Source organism: Acanthochromis polyacanthus, chromosome 2, assembly GCF_021347895.1.
Source record: "Acanthochromis polyacanthus isolate Apoly-LR-REF ecotype Palm Island chromosome 2, KAUST_Apoly_ChrSc, whole genome shotgun sequence".
Lineage (NCBI taxonomy): Eukaryota > Metazoa > Chordata > Actinopteri > Pomacentridae > Acanthochromis > Acanthochromis polyacanthus.
In genome coordinates this window covers 16,697,319-16,724,531 of record NC_067114.1, presented here as the reverse complement: position 1 = coordinate 16,724,531, position 27,213 = coordinate 16,697,319, and the positions used below count along the sequence as shown (strand labels likewise).

The following is a 27,213-nucleotide window of genomic DNA, read 5'->3' as shown; positions in this document are numbered from 1 at the left end:
CCCTTCCCTGCGATTCCTTAATCAACTCATCTTACTTTTCTCTCATCTTCTCCCATTCCTCGTTCTCTCGCTCATCTTCTAATCTCGCTTGTTCTTCGCTCCCCCCCCCCATCCCCTCCTTTCACCCGCTCCTCATCTGCTCATTGCCCATTCCTTCAGAGAGGTGTCAGCCCATCCAGTGGTGGTGGTACAGCCATGAGATGATGAAAGGATGAGGGAGTAAAAGGAAGGTGGGGGATGGAGGGGTGGAGGCAGTAAAAAAAAAAAAAAAAAGGGTGTGGTGAGCAGAGATTGTGATGTGAAATGAAAGATCAAAAGCCTCTAATCTCTGAAATGTCAGCTAACTGGGGAGAAATGCCCACCCGCAGACACACACACAGAGAGAGAGAGAGAGAGAGCTGTATTTTCATATTCATACCGCAAGTTTAGAGGAAGCTAAGATGAATTCCAGGGTTACAGATGTTTCATTACTCCATTTCAATCAGGAAGTTTGTCCACAGATTTTCAACAATGATTTGATTTGACTCCACCCTGGTACTCTGCTTGTGTGCCCATCTTTCACTGCTGAAAGTGGGACGCTGCCATTTCAGGTCAACAAGGTGGCACATTTGTTAGTGATTGGCCTCTCGGGGGAAGTAAAGTATTTCTCATCTAATGTTCTTATTGTTTTCCTCCCTTCTTCTCTCTGTTAACCCGCCACACTCATCCTCATCTTGCTCTTTGTCTTTTCCCCTTCCTCAATGCAAACAGTCTGTGTTCCCTCACCTGTGAAACTAGGCGATGTCCTTGGCTTACAAGGACGGTCCTGCACGGAGTGTGTGTGTGTGTGTTCTACACGTTGTGTGAAAACCAGAAAAGAACACACCTCTCACTCTCTCTCAGACCAGTCAGTCAATATCAGTGCAACTGTCTTCATCAGACATCACCACCATGTGTTAACATTGGATTACATGTAGCCTGAAGCTATGATGGCATTCACAAGACTGATGAATGCAACTGAAAACTGGCGATACGATACAACACACACACAAACACACACACATACACGTGCGCGCGCACACACACACACACATGCACACACACACACACGCGCACTCCTACAGACACACACAGTCTGCAGGGCTGATCATTTATCAACCTGTCTATCACCTTCTTTAATCACAAATTGAAGACATTAGTGGACATTGTACATTAGTAGAAATTTTTTCATTATTACAAAATATTTGGAAGAAGTTCTTCATTGTGACAACAGGAGAAAGACACAAAGGACAGCATTTGGCATTTGTTACTGAATTGATGTGCATAAAAACAGAACAGCAGCGCTAAGGGACTGGACAGGCATATAATCCAAAATAGATGCAGTGTAGGAGCTAATGGTTCCTACTTCCTTGTAAGTAGGAACCAATCTTTGTGCAGGCAGGCGTTCCACCTGGAAGGTGCATCAGTTTTGACCACTGAAGAAGCCAGTCATGGTGAGTTGTTTGTTTGAGATGAAGAATGTTGCATTACAACTGCTGTGGAGCAATAAATGCACAGATTATTGAAACGCAGCGTATTGTCTCGGGCTCTCTTCATCAGATGCGGTAAAGTTTGTCTACTATTTAAGTCCTGGTGAAGCACATCAGGTTACTTCAAGCATTGGCTTAGCCTCGACATGCAGACATGAACAGTGGACACACATGATGTTCTGCATTACAAATTTAATGTGATGGAAATCCGTCACACATTTGCCAAACCTCCTCTTTCCAGTAGAAGAGATTGAGAAAGTCAAGTTGATCAAAATCAAACAAACCCAGTGTGACAATGTTTAAAGACAAAATAGCTGATCATATCTGTGTTCAGATAACATACAGTCTAAAAATAGAGCCAAAAATCCCTTTGAGGAAAAAAGAGCTGCATTAAAATTACTCCACAAAATGTTTTTTCACACCAATGTTTATTAAAGCATTTCTTATGGGATTGAATTTTTCTCTCTACCTCTCTTGCACAAACACACACTGCAGACTCCTGGGGTTCACAGTAAGAGTCAATTAAAGGAGCTCCCCATTGTAATTACACTATGTTAGATATACTAGCCCGCTGGGACACGAGTGTTTGTGTGTTTGTCCTTCCTCCTTCTGTCATCTTCCCCTCCCACTCTTTTACACTCTCTTCAGCTCTACCTGGGGGTGTATCCAAGGAGGGGCTCATTAAATTCTCAATCCCCCTTCAGTCTCTTGAGGAGGCAAAATACAAAGATTGCTCTATCTCTATGATCCTTTTAACTAAGGTGGAAGATAGAATTAATGAAAGCACAACAATTAAAAGGTTGGACTAACTATGCAAACAACATATTTTTAGGAAATACTTCTCTTCTCTTTCAATATTTTTTACAATTAGCATCTTCCAAAAAAAGCATGAAAAAAAACATCTCAGTGGCTCACTGTTCAGTTGTCACGTTCCTTCTCTTATCCTGCTTGCTTTGGGCCAGAAAAACTGCTGACACATCTAAACCTGCTCTGCCACATTCAATCAATACAAAGACACTATCTCACACCAACACCCATCTTTACTGAGAGATATGTTTCTGGAGCACCAGCACCGGTTTCAATTTAGCCAATCTAGTGGCAAGTCGGGACGATTAAGGAGAATCTGAAAGGTTAATAGATGCTGTACAGCAACTGTGGTTCAGATATTTGTCACAGAGGAGCCCTGAAATGACTGAATTCAGAGACCGTTATCACATTCAGTACACATGGGTTCAAGACGGAAACAACCTAAACAGGAAAGATGTTTTCATATTAAACTGAGGAATGTGATATAGTTCAGATTTTGACTTTTGTGGTGTCACTGGCAACATATCTTAGAGGGTTTATACTGTTCTGTTAACTCATGAAGTACTATTTTAACAGAACGACTGATCTATGTGACTGGAAAAAAGACTTTAGCACAACCTGAAATACAGAGAGGAGAGGAGAGGAGAGGAGAGGAGAGGAGAGGAGAGGAGAGGAGAGGAGAGGAGAGGAGAGGAGAGGAGAGGAGAGGAGAGGAGAGGAGAGGAGAGGAGAGGAGAGGAGAAGGGAGGAGAAGGGAGGGGAGGAGAGGAGAAGGGAGGGGAGGAGAGGATTAAGGATGACAAAGTGTTTGACATTAGAGAAAACTTGCAAACGTGTGCACATTCTTGCAGTCCACTGTGAGACCAAGAAAGAGAAGTGTATTTCTGTGTTCTATCACTCCCTCTCTGTTGGTTCCATGTCTAAAAATTATCAAAAACTGCAAATTGGAATCCAAATGTATCACACGAATAAAATAAAATGAATAGTTTAGGTATTTTGATAAATGCGCTCATTTGCTGCCTTGCTGAAAATTAGAAGCCAAGATCAATATCACTTTCATGTCTGTAGCCTCAACATGAAGCTACCAGATTAAAAAAAACAAGCACTTACCAGCCTACCAGTATCTCTAAAGCTCATATTGACCTTCTGGCATCTTGTTTTCATCATATGATTTTAATGCAATCAGCAGAAAGCAAAATTTGTCATTGGGTTTTGCACGGATTAATCAGCAAGCTTTTGAGGCGGTGGTTATTTTGTTACCACTTTATTAAGCCAACTTAGCTCTTTCCAGTATTTGCGCTAAGCTAAGATGACCTGGTTGTTGGTGGTAACTACATATTTAATGTACAGACGTGACAGGAGTGTCAGGGCCTCCTCCTCACCCCCTGTCCCACCTGGCATCCAAATCTCTTTTTCCTATCTTTCTCCCCCCTTTTCCCTCCTTCTCTCCCTCTCTCTCTCTCTCTCTCTCTCTCGCTCCTGCTCCTCTCTCTCCTCAGTACCGGGTGGAGTGCAGCCGCACAGCTGCTTCCACTCGGCAATTAGCCTTCTCCCCAGAATCCGGGCAGCTGCGGCTCGTTCGCTAATTACACTTCCCTGCAATAAAAGACCGGCTCATCCTCCCACATCCTGCCAGACTGTCAAACTCGACTGCACAGTCAGTTGCTCTCTAGCGGCCTAGATTCTCTCGGTGTTAAGAACAAACCTAACGTTGTCCTCCCACCTCCGGCTTCCTCGTCGCCCGCCATCCTCCGGCCGCCAGGGATCCACCTGCTCTCCGGCTGCCACACTCTGATTCTCCCCAGGACCACCAGCAGCCGACGATCCCCGGCTCCGGAGCTCCAACCCTGTACTCATTCCACCACTCCCTCCTGAACACTCTCCTGGCTCCCCGCATGCCCACTACAACCTCTCCCCGCAATAAAACACTTCTCTATCCTTCTCTCTGCCTCGGTAGCGTGGTTCTCTGCTCGGGTTCAGGTTCTTAATCCGTGACAAGGAGCATAAACTCTTTCGATAACACAAGAAGAAATACGTGTTTTTCAAAAAATAATCTATTCTTTTAAGAAGGTGTAAAGATACTGTGGAGCTTCATTATGCATCGCCATGACTATCCCTCAAGTTTTGGTTGTATCTGCCTCTCTTCCTGTTTTTTTCACTTTTCTTCTTATTCTGCACATCTGCTAGCTTCAAAAGTGCCAATTCCTTCTCAGATGATGGTTTGCCAGAGTTTCCTGTCTTTGGCATTGGTTTCCTAATTGCTGAAATCTTTGAATCTTTTTTTCCCCGTTTGCCTTCTTTAAGCTGGAAGTCGAAGATTTCTTCTGGCGAACAATCACCTTTCAACAACACAGATAACTCCATCTTGGATTCTTGATCATGTAAAATTTAACATTTTTTGTTTTAGGGTCATTCAGCCCGTTGATGTTTGCTTTTCTGTCTTCTCAGCTATAGATACATAGAATCTCAGCTGATATATTTCAGTGACAGTGTTGCTCATAGGTGAAAGTAAGCCGGAACGGTCCGGAACTGCGTTCCGGTAAAAGATCTGGTGGCGGAACACAGTTCCGGGAAAAGATCTGGTGGCAGTACGCCGCTCTTCCACCGGTATCTATGGGTACGGCGCCCCATGCGCCGCTCGGCTCCCTGCTATCGACCGGAGTTCACTCAGCAGTATGTGAGTGCGTGTGCGTGTCTACTTCTGTAACACAGCGATTGCTATGGCCAGTAGCAGCCAATAGCAAATAGGTGCACTTGATTTATTGCACTGGGACATTTTCAACAACTAGTCAATAGACGTCAATAAGCGCTGCTTGTGCCGGGAGGGGGCGAGCAATAAATTACGCCTGAAATTCCACACGTTCTTGTGATTGGCTGAAAAACTTTCAACAGGATTTACAACGGTTAGCATCAAAGGACATACAGTGTTGCCAACTTAGCGACTTTCTCGCTAAATCTAGCGACTTCCAAAGCATTTTTTTGTCAAAAGCAACTAGCAACAAATCTAGTGACTTTTTCTGCCGTTTTGGAGACTCTGACAGGAAAACTCGGATCATTGTGCAGTTACTGTCCTCAACAAGCAGCAGGTGCTGCTGTGAGCTCCTCCCCGTACCAAAGCACAGGCTGTCAGTCCAGTAACTCTGCAGCAGTCCCAGTGGCACTACAGATCCCATCCAGACTTACGGATCGGGATATAAATGAAAATGTTTCTTCACTGTCATACTAAAATAAACCATAGCATTTAACCTTGAGTTCAAAAACATATTTTGGGTGTTTTATACTCACTTTCTGGTCTCTTCCACAACGTTATTCCTCTCTCCTACAACACTGATTACAATTACATGCAAACTGGGAAATATGCAAGTTAAGAGATGATGTCATTTAGCGACTTTTAGGACAGCGAAAAGCGACTTTCCTTACTGAGGAGTTGGCAACACTACGGACATAATGGTAATAGTTCCGGCAAGAATTTAAAACTACTTTCACCCCTGGTGTTGCTAGAACTTTTCAGATGCCTTCAGATTGGGGTGTTGTCGAGGTTTCTTATGCATACAGGAGAGATGGGATAACCACTGCTTTGTAAACGGACATTTTGGTGTCTGTTCATGTCTCGATCATGAAAGACTCTTGTTTAGAGACCTCCAAAAGCTGGACCAGTTCAATTTAAGATAATATTGGAACTCCTTATTAAGGTTCTTTGTAAAGCACTTTGAATCGTCTCGTTGTTGAAATGTGCTATATAAATAAATTTGCCTTGCCTTGCCTTGCCTTGCCTTAACATCTTAGGAGAGATGATTTCTGAGTTGGGGAAAACGACCCACGTTTTACAGGGTTGGTTCACTAAGCTGAAATGATGGTTATAACCGATTTGTCAAACCTGGTGATGTTTAGTAGCTAATTTTGGTCTTCCTGCAGTTGACGTTAAGTCCAAGTATTGCATACACATGGTTGAAGGCAGTCAAGATCTGTTGTTGCTGGTTTTCTGAGATAGCTGCTAGATTGTTATCTGCACATTAGAAGTCAATGAGGGAACAAGTAAGCCTTGTATTTGGACCTGAGATCAGTGAGATTGAAAAGTCCACCATCGCCTCTTTAGACAATTTGGATTCCGGGAGGTAGACTGACGATGGAAGTGACTGTGACAAATGAGGATGATGATGGAGCTGTGGCACTCCAATATCCCCGTTTCATCCTGAGCTGATTTGAAAAGGTTCATAGTTGCTGTTGCTGACTATACTTTTGACAAATGTGCTGTTTTGGAGGAGTCTTGGGATTTAAATATACTTTTCTGTTCATTCCTAGGTGGATATGACATCGTACAGGGAAAGAGAGTTATGAAAGGCTTTTACATTTTGCCATGTTATCTTTTTAAAACAACTGTTACGACTATTATTGTAAGTAAACATTTTGCAGACAATCACACACCGACTCAGTGTTTGGAAAGAAATTGCAGTTTGCTACAGCAGTTATTTAAAACGGCGAGTCTAATTTTGTTTTTGTCGTCTGTGCACAGGAGGCAGAGAAATGAGACAATGGAGAGAATATAATGCAAGTCTGTGTGAGTAAATCTGCATTCACACTCACGTAAGCCTTAATGGTGTTCCTGATGAACTGCTGATATGCAACAAGAGGAAGCACAACATGGATGCCCATTAAAAAGGAGAGAAGAGGCACCAAAGATACGCCATGTGACTGAGCTCTCACTGCTGCAGCCAGCGCAGGACGTCAGTTCAGCGCACATTTAACTGAAGCAGACACACGATTATTTGCAGGTCTGTGACTCCAAAAATAATCCTCTTCATAATGAGCTGCAGCAAATAGGCTTTTGGGGTTTCCAAGTTTTTTTTTAATGCACATTTGCACTTTAAAAGATAGCAAAAAAACCACAAATGTCTCAAACAGGCATACGCTGAATACAAAGAACTTGAAAGGACAGGGAAGGTGTGTCTCACTGTCCCTGAACGGAACTGAAGGTTTCATGTTTGGCTGTGGTTTAAGAGGAGACCGAGAGAAGGAGATGAGACAGATGAGAGGGAGACTGAGGGAATGAACCCCGAGGAAACTCATTTATATTCAGGATGGAAATAAAAGGATTGATGGTTAAGCATTCTTTCACTGGATACTTTACAGGCTGTAGAGTCTTTGTTTCACAAGACGAGGAAGTTTTACATAACTCACTAATGACCTGCAGTCAGGTGAACAGGGTGGGCGGATAAGTGCGTACTTGAACCTGTTATGTCACCCGAAGCATGGACGGATCTGAAATGTTACATTTACAACCAGTTCAAAGAACCAAAAACTAATTGCCAGCCATGTTTCTGTTCAGCATTTCTGTTTTTTTTCATTGCAGCACTATATATAGCACACTTGGCCAATGAACAATAAATGTACGTAATTAAGTGTCCGTTAAGTGCAGTGAATATTATTCCTCCTTATTGCTTTAAAGCACTACAAGCAACATTTAAGCATGTATTAATTAAGAAATTAATCCTCAGAAAAGCAAAATGAAATCAACAGAGAGGAAGTTTGTTTCTGAATATGCTGAATTTCAAAAAATTTCAAGAGATGTGGGAAATTCGCTTAATTGCTAAGTGACACAAAAACAATGAAAAATTCTGTTCTAGAAATGAGGAAAGGGAGGGACATTATTAAATCATCGCCCAGTGGTATTAAAAAGTGCCACCTGCAATTTAAACAATGTGCTAACCTGGAGCCATAGATCGTATTTATCTTATCACTTTGAGATTTTAATTAAATGATTATTCAATCGACTACTGGCTGACTCTTATAATGTCATGTATAAGACTCCGTAGAGCACAGAAACCATAATTTAATGTAATATTTTCAAAAACGTTCTCCAGATTGGACAAGACAAGACATTGGTTGTGCCTTTAAATTATGATGGGCACGTGAAATGACACTACAGAGGGCTGCACAATATCGCTTACTGAAGCTCATACGGCTGAATAATATTACTCAAGAATCTCCACTTGTCATTGAGCGCCAAACAGTAAAATGGAAGAATAAATAAAATAAATCAGCGCCCCCTCTTTCCTGGGGAGCATAGAGGAGGTATTTCTGCACTGTGTTGGTTTGGCAAACAGGCTGCAGGCCAAACCAAGATGCTCATAATCATTCAGATAATTCCACATTACCTACAGGCCAGAGGGCCAGAGCCATTTTCCCAGACACATTTATTCTGGAAAATGGCTCTAAACACACACCATAATTTAGCAAACCCAACACATAAGCTATGAAATATAACAAATAAATGCTACTATCGGTGGCAGACTGTCCATCTGGAGTACCTGGACTCTGTTTCCCAAGGGGCCAGTGGAACTGTTATGAAAAGATTAAAAAACGTCCCATGCTGTTTGGTCTCATATTTGTCTGGCCAGTCGGCTCCAGACAGGCTTATGTGTGTATGGCAAGGACATAAATTCATTATGTCTCATGAATGCACCTCTCCTCCACATCCACATTTAATATATGCCGTACGATTTTAGCAAGCCAAATGAAAAGTGGAATAAATAAGAGGAAAAGGTGTATTTGAAAATATAGTTCATCAATAAAAGATATGTTATGAATTCACAAAAAATCACATACCTCTCTGTATATAAGTTAATTCCTTGAATAGAAACTGGATGCAATATGGTAGCTATCACATTTATTGGTTTGAACCTTCTGATATTTAGAATCGTTTCCTGTCACGGTGTCTAATGTGGATAAAATCATTAGCCTCTAAAAGCACCATTTTTTTATGACACCAGTATTTTTAATCAAACATGCAATTCATTCCTTAATTTACTGATAACCTGAGCCTTTATTAAACCCCCAAGCCTTTACTTGTCTTGTGTCAGAGAGCTAATAAAAGGATCGTGAGGACAGGAGCTGATAATGCACAAAGCTGAGCCCTGATTAGCAACGACAGACCCAAGAGCTAATATGGAATGTAGATGATAAACCAGTACAAGTAAAATACCACCATGTGTACGATTATGCTGCCCTCTGTGCTGAACTCTAAACCAAGACAAAGAATTAGAGCATTGGAGATTTAACACGGTGTGCTGCGCAGACCAAAACCAGTGAAATCCAGTGAGATTTCTTTATTTTATCGTACAAGAGGAAAGAATTCAACATTTGTATCTACCATACAGTACATGGTCAATAATAATCCTGCTATTACAAACATTTTATCACAAAGCCAAACCGTTTCAAAGGCTTGGTAAAGGTCAGGATCACACGCAGACTGTTTCACCCCAACAGAAGTCTTTGCCAGATCATAGTGTCCATCACGTTGGTGTGAAAGACTAATTTGTGAGCTACGCCTGGCTTAGGAGTCTCACTTTCTAGAAGAACCCTCTGGAGGACATTCAGGAAATTAGACAAAACACACAAACACTGGAACGTTATCAGCGTCTATCCCTGTACAAATCCCACTGAACCACCAAAGAACAGTAATTACTGTAAATGGTGGATCGACAGGAGAGAGGAGAGACAGTGTGAGGGATGATAAAGGCAGTGAGAGAGATAGCGGCTGCTGCAGCTAGAGCCAGAAGCTGTTCATTAAAGCCAACCCTACCCCCAACTCACACTGCAACACACACATATATACATGCCTATCTCCTGCAACATGCTGCTGTTAAACAACATCAACCAGATTTACTCAAAATTACCATATTTTCAGTCACTTCTCCAATTTTTTTTCATGTTTCTAGTCCAACATCTTCACACCTTGTTTCCTCAAACCTCTTCTATTTGCCCTTCACTGTCTCCATCGCTTTCCGTTCCTTCCCTATCCTCTCCCTTCTTTCCTCTTTCCCACAGGTCAATCATTTCATAGTGTTCTTTACTCTTCATCTTCATCTCTTCACCTATCCCCTTGAGCTGACACGCAGCTAATCTAAGTCAATTAGACAAATGTTTTTTATTCTCGCCTCACATTATAGTGTCTGCAACTGCATTCATGATGGACTTAAAGTCATTACAGTAAGCTGTATGTGTGTCTGGTGCGTTTGTGTGTGTGCGATTTTCATAGCCTAAGCTAATTAGGCAGCGCCCATGGTACTGCCAGCTACAATTGCAGATCACAGAAATGCTGGTGAGATAAGGCTGAACATAGGAACACATACACACCAGGATTATTTTAATGACTGCGCATGCTGCATACAGGCAAACAAATATGCAAGAATTGCAGGAATAAAGAAAATGCAAACACAATATACTATTATAACTTCCATTATTGCACTAATTTTTATTTCTTGCTCCTTCAAATCACTCAATTATGCACAAGCGGAGTGCAATTTCCTTCCTCCTTCTTCCATTCCATTTGTCATTTATTCAGAAAAAAAAACTAGTTATACTTCAGCATATGATATACTTTGGCCTCCGGGAAAGTTTGGAGAGTAACAACTTTTCCATTTGTTTAGACACGCTAGTTTGACGGTGTCTGCATCCCATTTAGCTGCTCAACAGATGGCCAATAAATATAAAAGGAAAGCCATGAAAATAAATTACTCCTACGCGCAAACAAGAAGTTACGCTCACACATGTACAATGCACATCTGTCCACACACAGAATCACACCTACACACGAGTTTTATTACGACAAACCAGCCACGCAAACACACGAGAAATTATAACAACCAAAAAAATTATACACACACACACTCAGAAGATTGCATCAACACACTCCTCGTTCCTGCTCCTGTAATTGAAGCCCAAACCGTTTTCAGCAGGGGTGTAAATTTATTGGCTCCACACTCACACATGACATCAGGTGGTTGTGTATGTATGTGTGTGTATGAGTGTGCGCAACCTACATGTGATAAATCGTCTCTATATAGGGGTAATAAACAATACAACATACTTTTCCATAGAGAGTCGCTGCCTTGCTTCCACTATGGTCAGATGAGGGGTTGGTGTCTGTGTGTGCGCATTTCCCAAGAGGGCCAGTTACAGTCCAACACACACACACAGACATAAATACAGCTACTTCAAAGCTTTAATCGGTCACAGCATGTACTCCATGTTCCTATCCTTCTTCCCTCCTTTTCAGGTTTCTCAGTGTTTCTCTCTTTTTCTTACTATAGCCTGTTTTCCCATTTTTCACCCTCAGTTTCTATTCATCCCTCAAACCCTCCAAGTCTGTGACATCCATTTACTCCTTTGTCAGACTCTCTCTTACATGAGCAGCTACTATTTTTTTCTCTCAATCTTTCTCACCTATCAGTATACGGCAAGAAAAAGAAGTTCAACAAATTACAGCAATTAGGGCTTCAAAAGTTTCCACTGGTGAACATTTGCGTGCAGCACTTTGGGACCAACTCAGACTCTGACAAAGAATGACAGAAAAGACGGAGATAAGATTCAACAGGACAGTCACTGTGCACGCTCAGAGATGTTATTTTTTTCTCCTGGACTGAATGAAGTTTCGATTCATCCCAGACTGTATCTGAAACCACAAATGAACAAATAGAAAAACTCCAGAAGAGTCACAATGAACACCATTGTTGGGAACGATGCTTATGTGGCAGTCGTGCATTTCCGCTGCATGGAGATTCTGGGTGTGCTTTAGGAAAATCATATTCCATTATATGCTCAAACTGTAAATCTACCAATAATTATCTTGCCAGCCTGAAGAGCAAACCGCCCACTCATATCTGTGCACCAAGTCCGCTTAGCATTAATGCATGCAGGACATTCGAATGGTACAGATTTTATGAAACAGTATATTATCATCCTGAAGTACATTCTGTATTTTAAGCTTGAGACATTTCTATGGTGCTTTAGAAGTTCTACAATTCAAGATTTTAAAATGCAAATGCTGGCATTGGTCTGTTACCACACCAGGCCTGTGAGATGTCCTTCGAAAGCTATATTTAACTCTCATATCAAAAGCTACAGTTAAAGAAACTTGGCCTCGGAGCGAACGAGAAGAGGGAATGTCAATGAAGTAGAGAAATGATAGTCAGGCAGAGCAGAGTGAATGACAGAGAGAGCAGCAATGAGACTCATAGGAGGAGGTTTAGAGGAAATACAGAGCGGTGTGTGTGTGTGTGTGTGTGTGTGTGTGTGTGTGTGTGTGTGTGTGTGTGTGTGTGTGTGTGTGTGTGTGTGTGTGTGTGTGTGTGTGTGTGTGTGTGTGTGTGTGTGTGCGTGAGTGCGTGCTTTTTATACGGTAACATGTCGGTCATGTAAAGAGTCTGTATGAGAAATAGGTCTCAGTGCAGTAAAAGAGCTGATGCAGCATAACAATAAGTTCACATGCAGATTTGTAGCCTGGTAAGAGAACACACACACACACATATTCAATGAATAATATGCACACTGAAATACTCACAAAAACACAGATAAGTCAGGAATTAACCACACACAAATGGGTATGCACAGAGGAATCCACATACAAACATGAAGTATGTAAATGGTAAACTTTGTTTTTTTTTTTTTTACTTAAACATGTACACACAAAGATACAAAGCTGCAAACACACTCCATAGAAAAGAAAGTTTCTGGAGGGAGGCAATAAAATGTGCCGCATCCAGACCTCGTACCCTCATACAACGCCACTGCAGTCTGACCAAAAAACTCACACACTAACACACAAAAATACTCTGTTGTTGTCTGAAACAGCACGCAGACAGACACAAATAAATGCCACTGCAGTCTTTTTGTGTAACATACATGCAGACCATCTACTAAGATAATGTCTCTGAAGGCAGTTCTTTATGATTTTGGCTGTATATATATGTGCTCGCAGCTGATCCATGGATGGATATGAACCTATAGTTTCTCAGTGGCTTTAAATCGGTCTCAGGGCTATAAACACACTGCACATAGAAAAACACTCACTCCCTCCTGCCCTCTTTTACCTCTCTTGGGGTGTATTAAGAGCAGTAATGATTCTTTGCCATTGCTTCATTGTGTGTGTCAGTGTGCATGTATGTATGTGTTTGTGTAACGCCATTAGTGATGTGGAGAGAGGAGCTATTAGCATAAAGAATGGTTTTATAGCACAATACAAAACGCTCTCTCACAAGAGGAGATGCCCAACACGCACACAAACACAACACGCCCATAAACATACACTCACAGTAATGACCTATTTTGTTAAGCACACTGAACAATCCAAGTACACAATAATAAACTCCTCATTTGTTATGTACTCGAACCATTAAAGAGCGAGACCATGAGAGGAGGAGGTAGAGGGAGGAAAAGGAGAAAGGGCTGCATGTGTAGAGACAAAATGCACAGAATTATATGTAAAGACACACAGACATGCATATGTAAAAACGATAGAGACGAATGGCAAGTTCAAGCAAATTGGAAAGATTACAAAAGGGCAAAAGTGAAATGAAGGACTTCTTTACCCTGCAAATACAGGACGACCATGTAATCACAGTGCCCCCTATTGGCAGCCAATAAAAAACTACCGTGAATGCGGACAAACCCAATCATAGAAATTTTTTGCAGATCTCATTGCAGCTGAGATCTAAAACAGTCTCACTGAATCACCGGGTTAAATGTGGTTATCAAGTCTGCATTACAATTAACACACAGTCATTTTCCCTGACGCCGTAAGACACATAAACACACTGTTTACTGTCACCTTGTTCATTTAAAAGCTCTGAACTTAGATGACATTAAACAAATTCAATTACATTTGTATGCTTTCATCAGAAACTGTGTGATATTACACAAGTGTGCGGTGCAACGTTTTCACAACATTTGCTAAGCAATAATGCGTCAGATCCAGCTGTTGAACAAAAAAGTCTCAGATGCATTGGAAAATTATAAGGCTGGATTCATAAATCCTCATCAAGATGTTCCAGCAGTTGCACAACACATTTTTATGAAGTAGTGACTGATTATTTAGCTCAACTACTCCCAGAGCTTCGGATTTATGTATTGATTCAAACAGGAACATAGCACTACATACAGCAGCACAAAACATCACATCGTATCAGGCATCCATTCGGTATAGAAGATCATAAACTGTAAGCATGTGATTTTACTAATCCTATAACAGCCCATTTCTAAACTATGCTGAAATGTTGGTACATCTAAGTGACATCAAACAAGACTCAAGAGTTAGACTCACAAACGCAGTCCAACTATTGTTAGTATGTTAGAATAAGTTGGTTATTACCACAGATGATAAGTAAACTTCTCTTGTTGGAAACACTGAGTGAAGAACACATCTCAACGTGCCTCCTGTCCAGCCTAGTTTATGAATTGTACTTGGACTACCTTACATGCATTAAAGCATTTAAACGATGTTCAACAAGGAGATGCTACGCCTGGGTCGAGGAAGTGAATATCAAAAATTCAAATCTAAAAAAAGAAACTTCTGTCTCTGGAAAAATGTATAAAAATTGTGCTGAATGGAAATGGTGCACAGAATGATTTCTATGTTTAGGTGAGCAATGAAAACTGTGTGCTTTATTGCTGTCATGCAAGTTTACAATTTCTTTTAACATGGTACACGGTCTAAAGTTAAACTAGAAAATATAATTACTGTAACTTAAAACATTGAAATTAATAATAAGCAAAATAAAGCATAATGAACTTAAAGTGTTACTTCATCTAATTATGACATATTCTATCATTTCAATTTGAAACAGATTGGCTTCTGAAAAATCAACTTGTATGAGCTGACAATGTGTAACTAAAATATACATATCTAATAAACGTCTCCTGGCAGCCACATTTTTTTGAATGTATGTTGACCTCCAAATTACAGAATAAATAATAACAGCATAGCCAAAAATGAATGAGACCAGCTGGGGTCCTACACCACACTGCAACAGAGGAGGGGGGATGAAACAAGTTTAGAACAGCTATCCAACAGCCCAGTTAATGCACACTGACCACTCACAGCACAGTGGTGGTCCAGGGCTTTCCATCTAAGGGAGCAAAGTCAACCTTAGCTTGTCCAATATTTGTCGATTCTGACATCTGAATTCTCCACCGCGACCACCATAATGATCCTGGCAGTGGGGAGATTTAGCTTGGAGAAAAAAGACAACAAAATCCTGCTACTGCAAGAACAACATGGCTACAGCGATCCACCAACTCAGGCAGGCACTAAAATGCTTGAGGCAGCAGGCACAACAAGACAAGTGAGCATGAACAGAGACCTTTTACAGAGCTAAGAAGTCTGGCATACAACAATTTCCCATTAGAGCCTTCATGCATGACCTGACTGTGACAACAACATTAGTCCCTGAGGAAATGATCAGCGGGGCCCAGACGGGTTTTAAGTGTGCCAGATCCAGATCTATGGTGCCAAAGAGTGTGCTGAGAAATTCCATTTTCCTCTTGGTGTTGAGCAGATCCCCGGCATTACACAGAAATGTTTGCTGTACCGGGGGAAGACCTTCGATAGCACCTTCAAAGACTCCATCCTGCAGTAAGGGATTGTGCTTTATATATATAGACCCCTTGGTTCCTAAAGTGCCAATATTGATCACAGAGGCCTTCAAAAGAGGTCAGTGGCTATCTACACAACTGGCTGAGGCTGAGTAAATAAGCCTAACACTGCTGCTCTGTATGGGTGCTCCATATTGGTGGCGTGGCTGAAGAATATAAAGTGAACCGTGCGAGGGAGCTCTGCAGTACAGAGACTCCAAAGACCCAATCGCTCAGATGACTCGTATGGATATCAGAACAGTGCAGAAGTGGAGGCAGCAAAACCTAAAGAGGTGGTAAGAGGCTTAACTGAGGCATGGAGATCTGGTGAGTACAGTAGAACAGGTTAGGGTTGACCTAGGTAGCAACATAACAACTTGCTGTGGGAGGGCACAGATGATGTAGAGGTCAGCAGTGCTGAAGGAGGTTCAAGCACAAATTAAGGAGAAACCAACCAACAGGGCAGTCAGCATGTGACAACAGGGAGCATGGATGAGATGGGAGCAAGCAGAGGAGCACGAAGTTTCATGGTCTGAGCTCTGGAAGGTTGAGCTCCATTGAATTAAGTTCCAATAATCTTCCTTTTAAACTTGTTTTTCTGTGTGATCAGCTGTGCACAGATGAAGGTAACATTGAGCACATCTTGAGCAAAGTGGCTCTGAGTTAAGGGAGATACCAGTGGCAGCGCAAAAATATATTGAGGGTTATAGCAGACATCACTATCCTTCCATTATGCAAAGGAAACATTTCTGTCCAACGCCTGCAAAGACCGTCACCTTCGTTAGATCTGGGAAGAAGCTATGAACAGAAACAAAGACCCTCCATCTTCCCTATTCTGGTGTACAGTTCACAGCGCTGGACTGATAGTTAAGCTGGTAGCTGATCCAGACAGACAGCTCAAGTTCCCAGAGGAGATCGCAGAAACACCACTGAGAACAGACATTGTCATGCTCTCCTGATTGTTCAAAGTAGGTCTTACTGAGGGAGCACAATGTTCTGTAGGACGATCAAATACAAAAGAAATTGCCAATGAAAGGGAGGAATCAAAATGTGCTGAGCTGGTAAGGCAGTGCAGAGAGAATGAGTGGCAGGCCAAGTCTATTTAGGGGGTTGCAGAGGATTCGCTGGCCAGTCCCTCTGCCAGATGTTTACCATACTTGGTGTCTGTGGGGCTGGAAAGCATGGGGTCACAAAGAGAGGTGGGGAAGCTGCTGAAGAAGCCTCTAGATGGCTGTGGATCGGGAGGAGAGCTGTTTATGGAAAGGCTGCTATTTATTCAATTTAGAGCACAAACAACCCCCTATGATGCCAAGAACACAACTTAAGATGTGCTCAGGTTTCTATTACAAGATGTGTTAAGAAGACCAGATTGCAAAAAACACAATAATGTCGTTATGGAAAGGTTCCAATCTATTATTAGGGTATTTCAATCAGTGTATTTTAAAAATGAAATATTGTCATTCAAATTTTGGATTGTAATATGTAATCTACCCATTTAGTGAACTTCCACTTAAATACATAATATAATATAGTCATGTGAAAAAACAGCAAAAATGTTCAGAATTGTTGTATTTTTAAAGCCTGTTTTACCAAGAAAACATGTGATCCTCTTTGATACAGTGAATTCAGATGAAGGTGTTATACGTCAACAGCACCACAAGGAACATCTGTTTTTATAATAATTTATCCAACAAAAACATCAGCAGAAACAGAATTCTTTTTGAAGAAAAGGCCTCAGAGGCAAGCATTATTCCGCTTAGCAGAAATTACTTCTGTAAGGTGTTTTGCATAATTGTCCACTCGTCTCTAATATCAGCTTGCTAAAATGTTTGGCCACTCTTTTTGTGCAAAAATCTTTGAGGTGCAAGCTGTCTGAGGGTGTTCTTGCATGTACTAGATTTTTCAAATCTCCCTTACAGTATTTCAGTTGGATTCATAACCCTCCATCTCTCTGTGGAACACAAATATCCCGACAGAAAAGCAGCAGGTGGAGAAAAATCACATCCAGTACAAGGAACGTCAGCACTGCCACCACCCTCCTCTCCACCCTCTAAACCAATGACGGCATCTCAGGAGACCCGTAAGACAAACTTCTTTAAAATTTGCAGACAACACAGCAATCATTGCCCCTTTCAAAGACGGTGATGAGTCTGCAGACAGGAGGTTGAACAGCTGGCAGTGTGGTGCTGGCACAACAACCTGGAGCTTAACACGCTATAAACTGTGAAGATAAAGTGGACTGGAGGAGAAAAAAGTATGAAAATGACTAAACATAATCAGTGTTTGTGTCATTTGATTGAGAATGTCACTTTCATTGCAGTGTTTTAAAGAGGAAATGTTTGCTTGTTCAAATACAATGGAAAAGAAATCATCAGTTCCCATGAGATGTACATATTTTCCATGACAAAAACTCCAGTTTTAGAATATAAAACATAATTTACAATCACGTTTCATACATTGAATCAGATAAAATAAGTCAATGATTGATTATTTTAAGAGTAGAGCACCTATGTCATGTAGTTTTTGGGTTAGCATTGCTCGTTTGCAGTTTTCATGGAAACACACTTACTTCATTATTACTCACACAATCGTTGCGATGACACAAACACATCACACCCACACACTTTTTGGAATTCAAACACCTTGAAATCACAAGGAAGACTCACACAAGCTAACAGATAACAGAGGTAGAACAACAAGCAGACGAGCACATCCTTGCACATATAATTTGCGGTTTAAATTCCAGTGGAGGCAGCTGGTGTGTTTTAAGAGAATCAGACCTGAAGTTGTTCTGGGAATACACAAACACGGGGATGTGATTACACATTCTGGGAAGATCTTAGACACAGACTGGGGTACAGCCAAATGCAGCAGGGGAAGCTAAAAGCAATAAACAGCTGCTTGTTTATTTGTGTCTTTTTTCCAAAGGTGGGCATGTTTGCATTCGTGTACTTGTGTGCTTTGTGAGTGTTCCATATGTTCAAACATAAATGTGTTTGTTCTGTTCGCATGCATTTAGCTTACCTTTGCAACAAGGCTGAGGGCTTCTCGGCAGGAAGGAGGCACTTTTGATTCCTGTTTTAGATCAGGCACTTCCTCATGCAGGTACAGCTCTAACATGGACGCCAGCTGAGACAGACCTTGTTTCTTCTGCTCAGGCATAGAAGTCAGGTCTGTAAACCAGAATACTGAAAATCATCTCTCTGTGGCTAAACACATGCTGCCTCCAGCTAAATGTGTCCAAAACAACCTCTCAAAATCTAGTCCTGCTGGTGTAGAACCTGAAATTTTTGTCTCTGGAGAAAGACTACAAGTTTTAGTATACTGTGAATACTTTGACTTAAATCTCTCAAGTGGAAAAGCATACAGTGCTTATAAAAAAATATAAGTAAAATAGTAGACATTATCACCTTTTTGACCACGCCGAGAAAAAAAGCAAAACCGCTTGATCATATCTGTTTCAAAAACTTGAAACCTTCCACAGTCTCTGTATAAAAGAGCTTTGAAAATCACTGATCAAAGAATTCTTGATGTAGATCAAAAAAAGAAAGAAAATTACTCTGTTTCAAAAAGCTAGTGCAGTACTCAAAAGTGTGTCTTATCTGTAATATTTTGCAAAGCATGGCTCTTCAATCACAAGAAGTACAGAGGAGAGGATTGCATTCTCCCATTAAGAAGAAGCTAATTTGTTTCTGTAAAAGTTCAAAACAGCGGAACATTTTCCTACTGCTATCATGACACTGGATACATATAATCACATTTAAATCTACGTTTAAAAAAAACAAAGAAGAAATAATCCTGTGATCATTAGGAAACATAATATTTTCTGTACTGTGTAGACATTATTTTTTGTATTGTATTGAACTAATATTCTGTTTCTGTTCATTCAGGCTTCCACTCCCAATGATTTTAAATGCAATTGTATTAGTATTTAACATTTTTGTTAATGCTTGGTATGAATGCAATAATTTTACTCACTAAATTTCTCCATTGTTACTGCTCAGCCTCATGACATCCATGAAAATAGAAAGTTAGTCTTTGTTTAACTGTGGATCATTCACAGATCTATTCAATAACAGAAACTGTCCTTTTAAAAAAATAGTGAGGCCACCAATCATTTTTCACTGCACTGTTACGACACACAGACAAAACACATACTTGAGCAGGACAGACTTACGTGACTCATGATCATCTAAAGTGTAGAGCTGCTCACTGCTGCTGCTAGATGGACTCAACTATGATGGAAGAAGAAGAGGGAAGGCATTAGCATGGTATTTGTGTTTTACATTCACTATGTGTGTGAATTTGTCATGCATGGGGAAATAAACAGTACAGCATTCCATTTTTTAAATTTTGGCATTAGTTTTCAAAAGGGTTTCTTAAAAGTTTCATAACAGAAGATGAATGTCAGCCTAATATAGCTCTCAAAAGGAAAGGTATAAATAGACATTTTTGTTTGCATCTTTCTTTGTGCCCGTTATTTTGAGAGAGCAGAACAGTGAGAAAGTCCAGAAACATACCAGGGCAAAGATGAGTCTTGCAGCTAGACGGACTGAGTCAGTGGGAAATCTGGGTAGGAGGCTGCGCAGACATTTACACTCTCTCTTATGGACAGACCAAGCTTGTTTCTGCAGAACAGCATTTCAACAAACACAGTCATATTTCCATCTTTTAGTAACTTAAGAGGACATGACATCATCTTACATTCATCTAAACCTAACCATGAATTAACCTCATCAGCTTTTGTTTAAAACAAAGGGATCTTAGTGCATTAGTTTCATTAGTCACATGTGTAGGAAAGGAATGAGAACATTAAAACAGACTCCTGTACACCTCCTTAGAAATGCAAAATTACATTTATTTGCGACATTTCAGAGCTGGATCTTCATCGCGCATTTTGCCTGACAAAGTTCTAGCACTGACAGCATTGCAAATAGATGAATGTTTGCCAGTTAGAAAGCATGTGGGAGTCTGTTCGAACTTTTGGTCCCCAAAAGAGCAGCAGGTTCCCACAATGCATCTGCAGCAACAGACTCATGTCCCCACAACATGAGTAATACAAAAATGCACACGCTCTATACCTGGCAAGTGATACTGCAGTAGCGAGCCGTCTTGCACTGGGAACACCTCAACAAGGTCTCAAGTCTAGACAGAAGGATAGAAAAAAAGATGTGTTAAATCTGCACGGATTAACTGAGCTTCCACTTAGAAATTTAAGCATTAAAGAAAGCAAAATGATTTAAAGGCTGATCCAGTGCAATCTGAAAACTCCAGAATTCCAGAGGTAGAAAAACATTAAAGACACATCAAGAAGTTAAAGATGGGAGAAACCAACTAGAGTTCTAAAATCCTTGAAGTCAGATTTTCTTTACTGTTGTGCTGTTTTGGTGCTTGAACAAAAAGCACTCAGCGCCTCCTCACACGTAACACTCGTGGACATTGCTAACCTGCAACGTTACCAAACACATCCTCGCATTCACTCAAGCATGTTGCTGTCATTGTGCTGACCTTTTCTCCATGTAACAGCCTTGTCTGATCCTTTTCTATTTGTTGCATTAAGCTGACTGTGTGCATCCATTATCTCATTTTATCTACCTACCCATCTCCAATTCGATTGTTATCTAAGGGCAATACATTAGGTACACTCTCCTCACTGTCACAGCCTGTTAGCATCACTGCACCTGCATGTGTCTGAGCGACTGTGTGCGACGACCGCTTCTGGTGTGTATGTGTATTTCTTTGTGTATGTTTTCTGCCTCTCAGGTCTGCAGTGTTTCTCAGTAATACTGCCGTCCTTTCCAGTTTGTCTGTCAGTCTGATAACAAGCCAGAGAGTCTGTCTGCTTCACGCAGCCAATTACAGCCAGTGGAGAGGGCATCACTAAAACACACACAAGATGTGAGTCACAGGATCTCTGTCAGTGTGTGTGTGTGTGTGTGTGTGTGTGTGTGTGTGTGTGTGTGTGTGTGTGTGTGTGTGTGTGTGTGTGTGTGTGTGTGTGTGTGTGTGTCTCAACACAAGCCATAGAAATTATTTACACAGTTATTGTGCAATATATTATATTACTGCAGGGTTTTGGGGTATTTTTATTTGACAGTAGAGATGGCAGGAGAGGATGACTGATTGGGCATCGGGGCCATAAATTTATTGTGTCACTGCTCTCGTAGAATTGTTTTCAGGCGAGAGCTCACAACAGTTTCTGGAGAATTGCTCAAAAAAAAACAACAACAACAACAATACACTACCTGCACAGCAACATACAGACACAACTGGAGATTATTGAGTGAACATTGCGGAGCTTTCAACTGGTAAAGAGCCAGATATTTCCCTCAGGAGGGTGTTTATAGAACTAAAAGCTTGAAATATGGATTTACATTTCCCAAGTGGCCAGAAGCACGACTCCAAAGGAACGAGAATGTGAAAATGAGCAACTGTTTGCCAACAAGTTCACGGTTTCACCTGAAAGGATGATGTCTTCATGTATGCAATGTTTTTACAACCTGTATACTTTAAGTGCTCAAAAATCAGTTATTGCAGTTACTGTTATTTTAAGATATTTCCTTTCACTAAAATCACATGACAGACAGGAAATGGGGAGAGAGAGAAACGGCGTCAAACAACCAATTAAAAAGCTGCAGTTAGAGTGAGTAATTCATGAAAAGCAAATTAAAACAGTGATTTAAAACAACAAAAACAAAAGAAATATGATTTCATTATTTTAGGTAATACGTATGCGTTCTGGGGATTCTTTGCTGACTCTTGACCATCCTGACCAACTGTCTCTCAGCAGCAGGTGACAGTTTGTGTTTTCTTTGTGATTGTAGTAGTGGGACAACTGTATCATGCAGTCGATAGTTACAGTTGTTTGCACGATTTTGAGATTTTTAGCTGCTTTGAAATGGCTTCAAATGACTTTCCTAACTTGTTCAAGTCAATGATTTGCTTTTTCAAATCTGTGCTGAGCCCCTCAGACTTTCCCAGTGTCATGGTTGTTTCTGAGTCTAATGACTGTATCAATTTAAATTGGCTCAGAAGACAGCAGCTGTAGTTAAGAGGCCATGGTGCTCAGAAAATTTGATTAACACAATTTTTCACACCTTCAAAATGTTGCTGTATGTATATTTTTGACAAAGCAGATTTAGTCATTTTTTCTAGAAGACATTTAATAAATCTATGAAGAACCAAAATGAATGTTTGCTTGTGACAAAAGTTCTTTCAGAGATTCCATCACAGAAAATTAGGAGTTATAGGACTCATTGGAAACTCAAGACTGTCATGATATATGTGTTCTTCACAAGCGTATGTAAACTTTTGTTCATAACCTTAGACCACAAGACAACTACAACACTCATAATAAAAGCTTTCGCACCAAATACTGCAACAATTGTCAGCCCAAGAATGCTTCATACCTTGTGATCAGGTTTGTGCATGCAAAGGATTGCTCTGCATTACTAATGTATTCCAACACTTGAGCGTAAGCATAAGGAGAAAGTGTTAGCAGAAGAGCCCAAAGCTGGTTTGGCATGAGCTCGTAAACAGTAATAAGCCACAGGACTTTGTGGTTTATCATATGATGAGAAAAAGGGAGAAAATGGCACAATATTCATAATTAAATCTGACAACTGATGGCATTATGAGCTTGCAAAACACCGGGAATGAGGTAATGGAGAAGATGTTATGATGGATGTAAATACATTAGCCCAGGGCTTATCATGCTGAGTACGGCACATTTGATTAGATTGGACATACTTATGAATGCTGCCAATGACATTAAAAGGACCTTACAGGCAAAATGTGAAATTTAATATGAACAGCACACACTAACACACAGTGTTTGTCTGACCGAAGGCTGTTGCCTGTCAACATTAGTGGCAGAAATTAAGTGTTTCCTCTGAGTGTTTGGTCTATCAGTGTGTGACCAGACTGGACTGTTGTATTTGGCTCAAGGCCCCTGAAGGCTCGTACAAGTTTCCAAAACATTCCCCTCTTTCCTGTTCTCTCCTCCTCGCTCTATATAGATTCTGCAATTTACAGCTTTCCTTGCCATCCATCTAATCTTTTTCTTCCCTCTTCTTGTTATGCCGCCATGTCTTATTTAAAATGACCTTTCCAGATTGGAACTGTGGTGAATTTACAGTCTCGTGCTGGGATGGACGTTCATGAAAACACAGCTATTCTTGTCATGTTGAGAAATGCCAGAAACACGGAAGCCACCCACAGCTTATAAAACGCATGCCTGCAGTGTAAGACACAAAGCAATAACAACAGAAAGCACAAAGTCAGACCGAAACAAGGCAGAACATAAGTCATCATAAGCTGTCAGCCACAGGAAGTCCATCCATCTTCTATGGACCAGACAGGAAGGCTGATGTTGACCACAACTCCATGTTTACTTCTGTACTTATAAACTGTCGCTTAACTTCACGGAGAGTCTTGCCCCTCTGAAGGCTATTACACACTGCAGTGCAGTATGTTGTTTTATGATCAGGTAAAATTCCACCCAAAACTTAAAAATGAACTCTGTCATAAACATGGAATTCAACAGATGTGATTATTGTGGGAATTCACTGACACTACAGCAGCTACAAATAGTTCATAATTGCATTAAATGAACAAAATTCACAGAGCGTTTCTGATAGAGACTCTAATAAACTGTTAGAAGACAATAGGAGCTTGTCCACAGTATGAGATTTTACAATTCTGTATATATAAAGGAATCTGTCCCAGGCTACTGTAGGCAACCTTACAATGTCATTACTGGACTTTGCAATCAACATAAAGACATGGAATCAAACAGATGTTGCTATTTAGTCACTGTATTTGTACTGCTTATCAAACTGATTTAACAGTAAATTTGCTACAATAGCAAATGTCAAACAAGAGCAAATGTCAAACAAACATGCACGTAAATTCAAGAACTCAAAGCTTCCCACCAGAATATTATATTTAAACAAAAATTATTAATGTTATTTACTTTTCAGTGATATCTATGTTGTGGCTGATCTGTGTATATGGATGCAACAAAATGCAACAAGTGAGTTTCTCTGAGGAGAATGACACATGTAGGATTTCAGGCAAACAAAAATCCAAACAGAACATCAGTAAAATATTGCATGGATAGTTATAAAGCTGCAATAATGACCCACAGCAAATGTTGTTATGGTGATCGCCTCCAGGCTACGCTCTTAGCATTTACAAAGTATTGACTCAAACGCACACGGACACACACATTAAATACAGATATCGATCACACAATCCAGGTATGTGTTTGCCTTGTCGAAACATACTTGAACATTTCCTCTCCACAATGGCTTGCAATGCATTTCCTCTCTATTCATTACACCAAATGGAGCTGGGCAGCAGAAAATTCAGTTTTACTACGCAAAGTGGTGGCAAAAATGTGATGAATTAATTCCGATTGCTGGTACAATCTCTCCAATGTGAGTTGGAAGTCATCTGAAATATCTAATATTTTCATGAGCTCCAAAAAAGCAACAACAATTTCCACCACAACAAAAACACATTTAGTATCCTTTAGTTCAACAGTTCAGCCAAGTATTCTTTCAAGTGAGCGCTGACTGTTTGTCATTCGGGATCGTTTGGTTCAGGGAGAAACACCCACACACATTCTGTACATTTCACACATATTATTTCATGATTCAAAAACACAGAGATGACCCTGATCTGGCCTCCAGGCAAGAAGCAGCGAGAGTTCAGGACCATACGCCGCTTCATACAGTTTGTGCAGTACGTTAAATATTCTGATTTAACGCAGTCCAAATATAGACACGGACAACAGCAACAGAGCGAGAAGCATCAAAATTAACAGAGAAAGACAGCAAATAAAGACACAACCGTTCTTCATCTTCGTCAGCTCATTAGTGGGAAACAGAGCCCTACTTCCCTGTTAAATACAAATTACTCATTTTCATACAGAGATTATGATTCCTCCGATGAAGCACATCTGTCTCATCTTCAGCCATATTCTCTTATTATGTTGTCTCTTTTCCTTTCCTTCATCCCTTTCTCTCCCTCTCTTTCTTGTCCTTTTCTCTGCTCTCCTTCTCCCTCTGTGTCTCTGTCAGATGTTGTGTGAAGTGATCTTCAGGATGGCAGGTCCATGGTTGGACTGCGGGCACAGCAGGAAAACTCATGAATAAAATTAGATGGCTTTCATTAGTAGCATACAAAAAAAAGTGAATTAAAAGCCAGACACTCTTACTTTCTTTCTCAGCACCCTTCACTTCCTCCTCTCAATGTCATCTCGCTTTCTGATTTTGCTGCTTTTCCTCTTCACTCACTGGCTCATTAACTTTCTTTTTCTTTCATGCCATACTTCCTTCTAGATACACAGATTTTAAAACTCGACACCACCCTACAACTGTATTATTCAGCAATGAAGCTGTGCATCCAGCAAAAATGCCAGACATTTGCTGATTCTCAAATGCAAGGATTTTGCTCCTTGCATCATTTTCAGTTGGATTTCTACATTTGGTTGGATAAAATGAGAAAAGTGAGGATGTCAGGTTAATTGATATGCTCTCATCTGACTAAATTCTCATTGGTTGGACAATCCTCATCACTATATTGATTAGGAGGGAACCACATCATCAATAGCTATCCAGGAATCAATTTTTGGCAACAGCAGTTACAGACTAGCCTAGCCGCGCTAGACAACCCACGGCAACAAATTTAATTCTCTGCCAGGGTGGGTCTAGTTACCCTCCATAAGGCTCGAGGCTGGATGCTCCTAAAACTGGCCGGACCAATTACCATGAAGTGTAGAGTCAGAAGGCGGGCGTAACTAAGTGACGACAGAGGCGTGACGATTCTGGCAGAAACAACCACCGCACAATAAACAGTTATCTTTTGACTCGGCTTTGGCCACAGCCCTTAAAGATTTGAAGCTAAAATTCAACTTGAAAGATAAACAAAGGACGGCACTTAAGTGTTTCATTGAGAAGAAAGACGTATTTGGACTTATGCCGACGGGATATGGCAAATCCTTAATACACCAGTTGGCTCCGCGGCTCCGCTGGTTGGGAAGCTAATGGGACTTAGCCACAATCCGCCGGTGCTCTCGGAACTACGTCAGCCTATTCGTTGCGTTGATTGGTTGTATACCTACCCAATTGCTGCAGAGGGATTTGATAGACAACCTTTTAGCCCGCCTCCCTCCCTGTCGAGCTTCCCTAGACCCTTGTGCCTTCAGAAACATAGGTATAGCGTGGCTAGGCTAGTTACAGACTACTTGTAAAAAACAATCCTGCATTTTCACAACTTTAAACTTGCCCAACTGAAAAGAGATTTCGAGGTCGGACATATCTGACAGTTATTGAATGTTTCAGCTCAAAACTGACTGACTCAATGTCAGAAAGGTTGAATGCTGTCGAATCAAGTGAAACCTTGCAAAAAGCAGTTTATACATTACAGCTCAACAACAAACACTGCCGATGATCGTAAAGTGGTGTCTGGGATACATTCCTCA

At 40.8% G+C, this 27,213-nt stretch overlaps 1 protein-coding gene across 3 annotated transcripts in view; it reads right to left on the bottom strand.

Annotated features, from left to right (window-relative positions):
* The window catches only part of smyd3 (SET and MYND domain containing 3), an 84,198-nt gene that overhangs the window by 42,943 nt on the left and 14,042 nt on the right, over positions 1-27,213 (bottom strand). For all 3 annotated transcript variants that reach the window (XR_007947276.1, XR_002595674.2, XM_022193583.2), the window contains exons 2-5: positions 20,807-20,870; positions 20,246-20,353; positions 19,903-19,960; positions 18,750-18,898 (exon numbers count right to left, since the gene is read on the bottom strand). Coding sequence is in view for 1 of the 3 variants with exons in the window: in XM_022193583.2 (XP_022049275.2) it covers positions 18,750-18,898; positions 19,903-19,960; positions 20,246-20,353; positions 20,807-20,870 (379 nt within the window). In the remaining 2 variants the exon portion in view is untranslated. The remainder of the gene's footprint in view (positions 1-18,749; positions 18,899-19,902; positions 19,961-20,245; positions 20,354-20,806; positions 20,871-27,213) is intronic.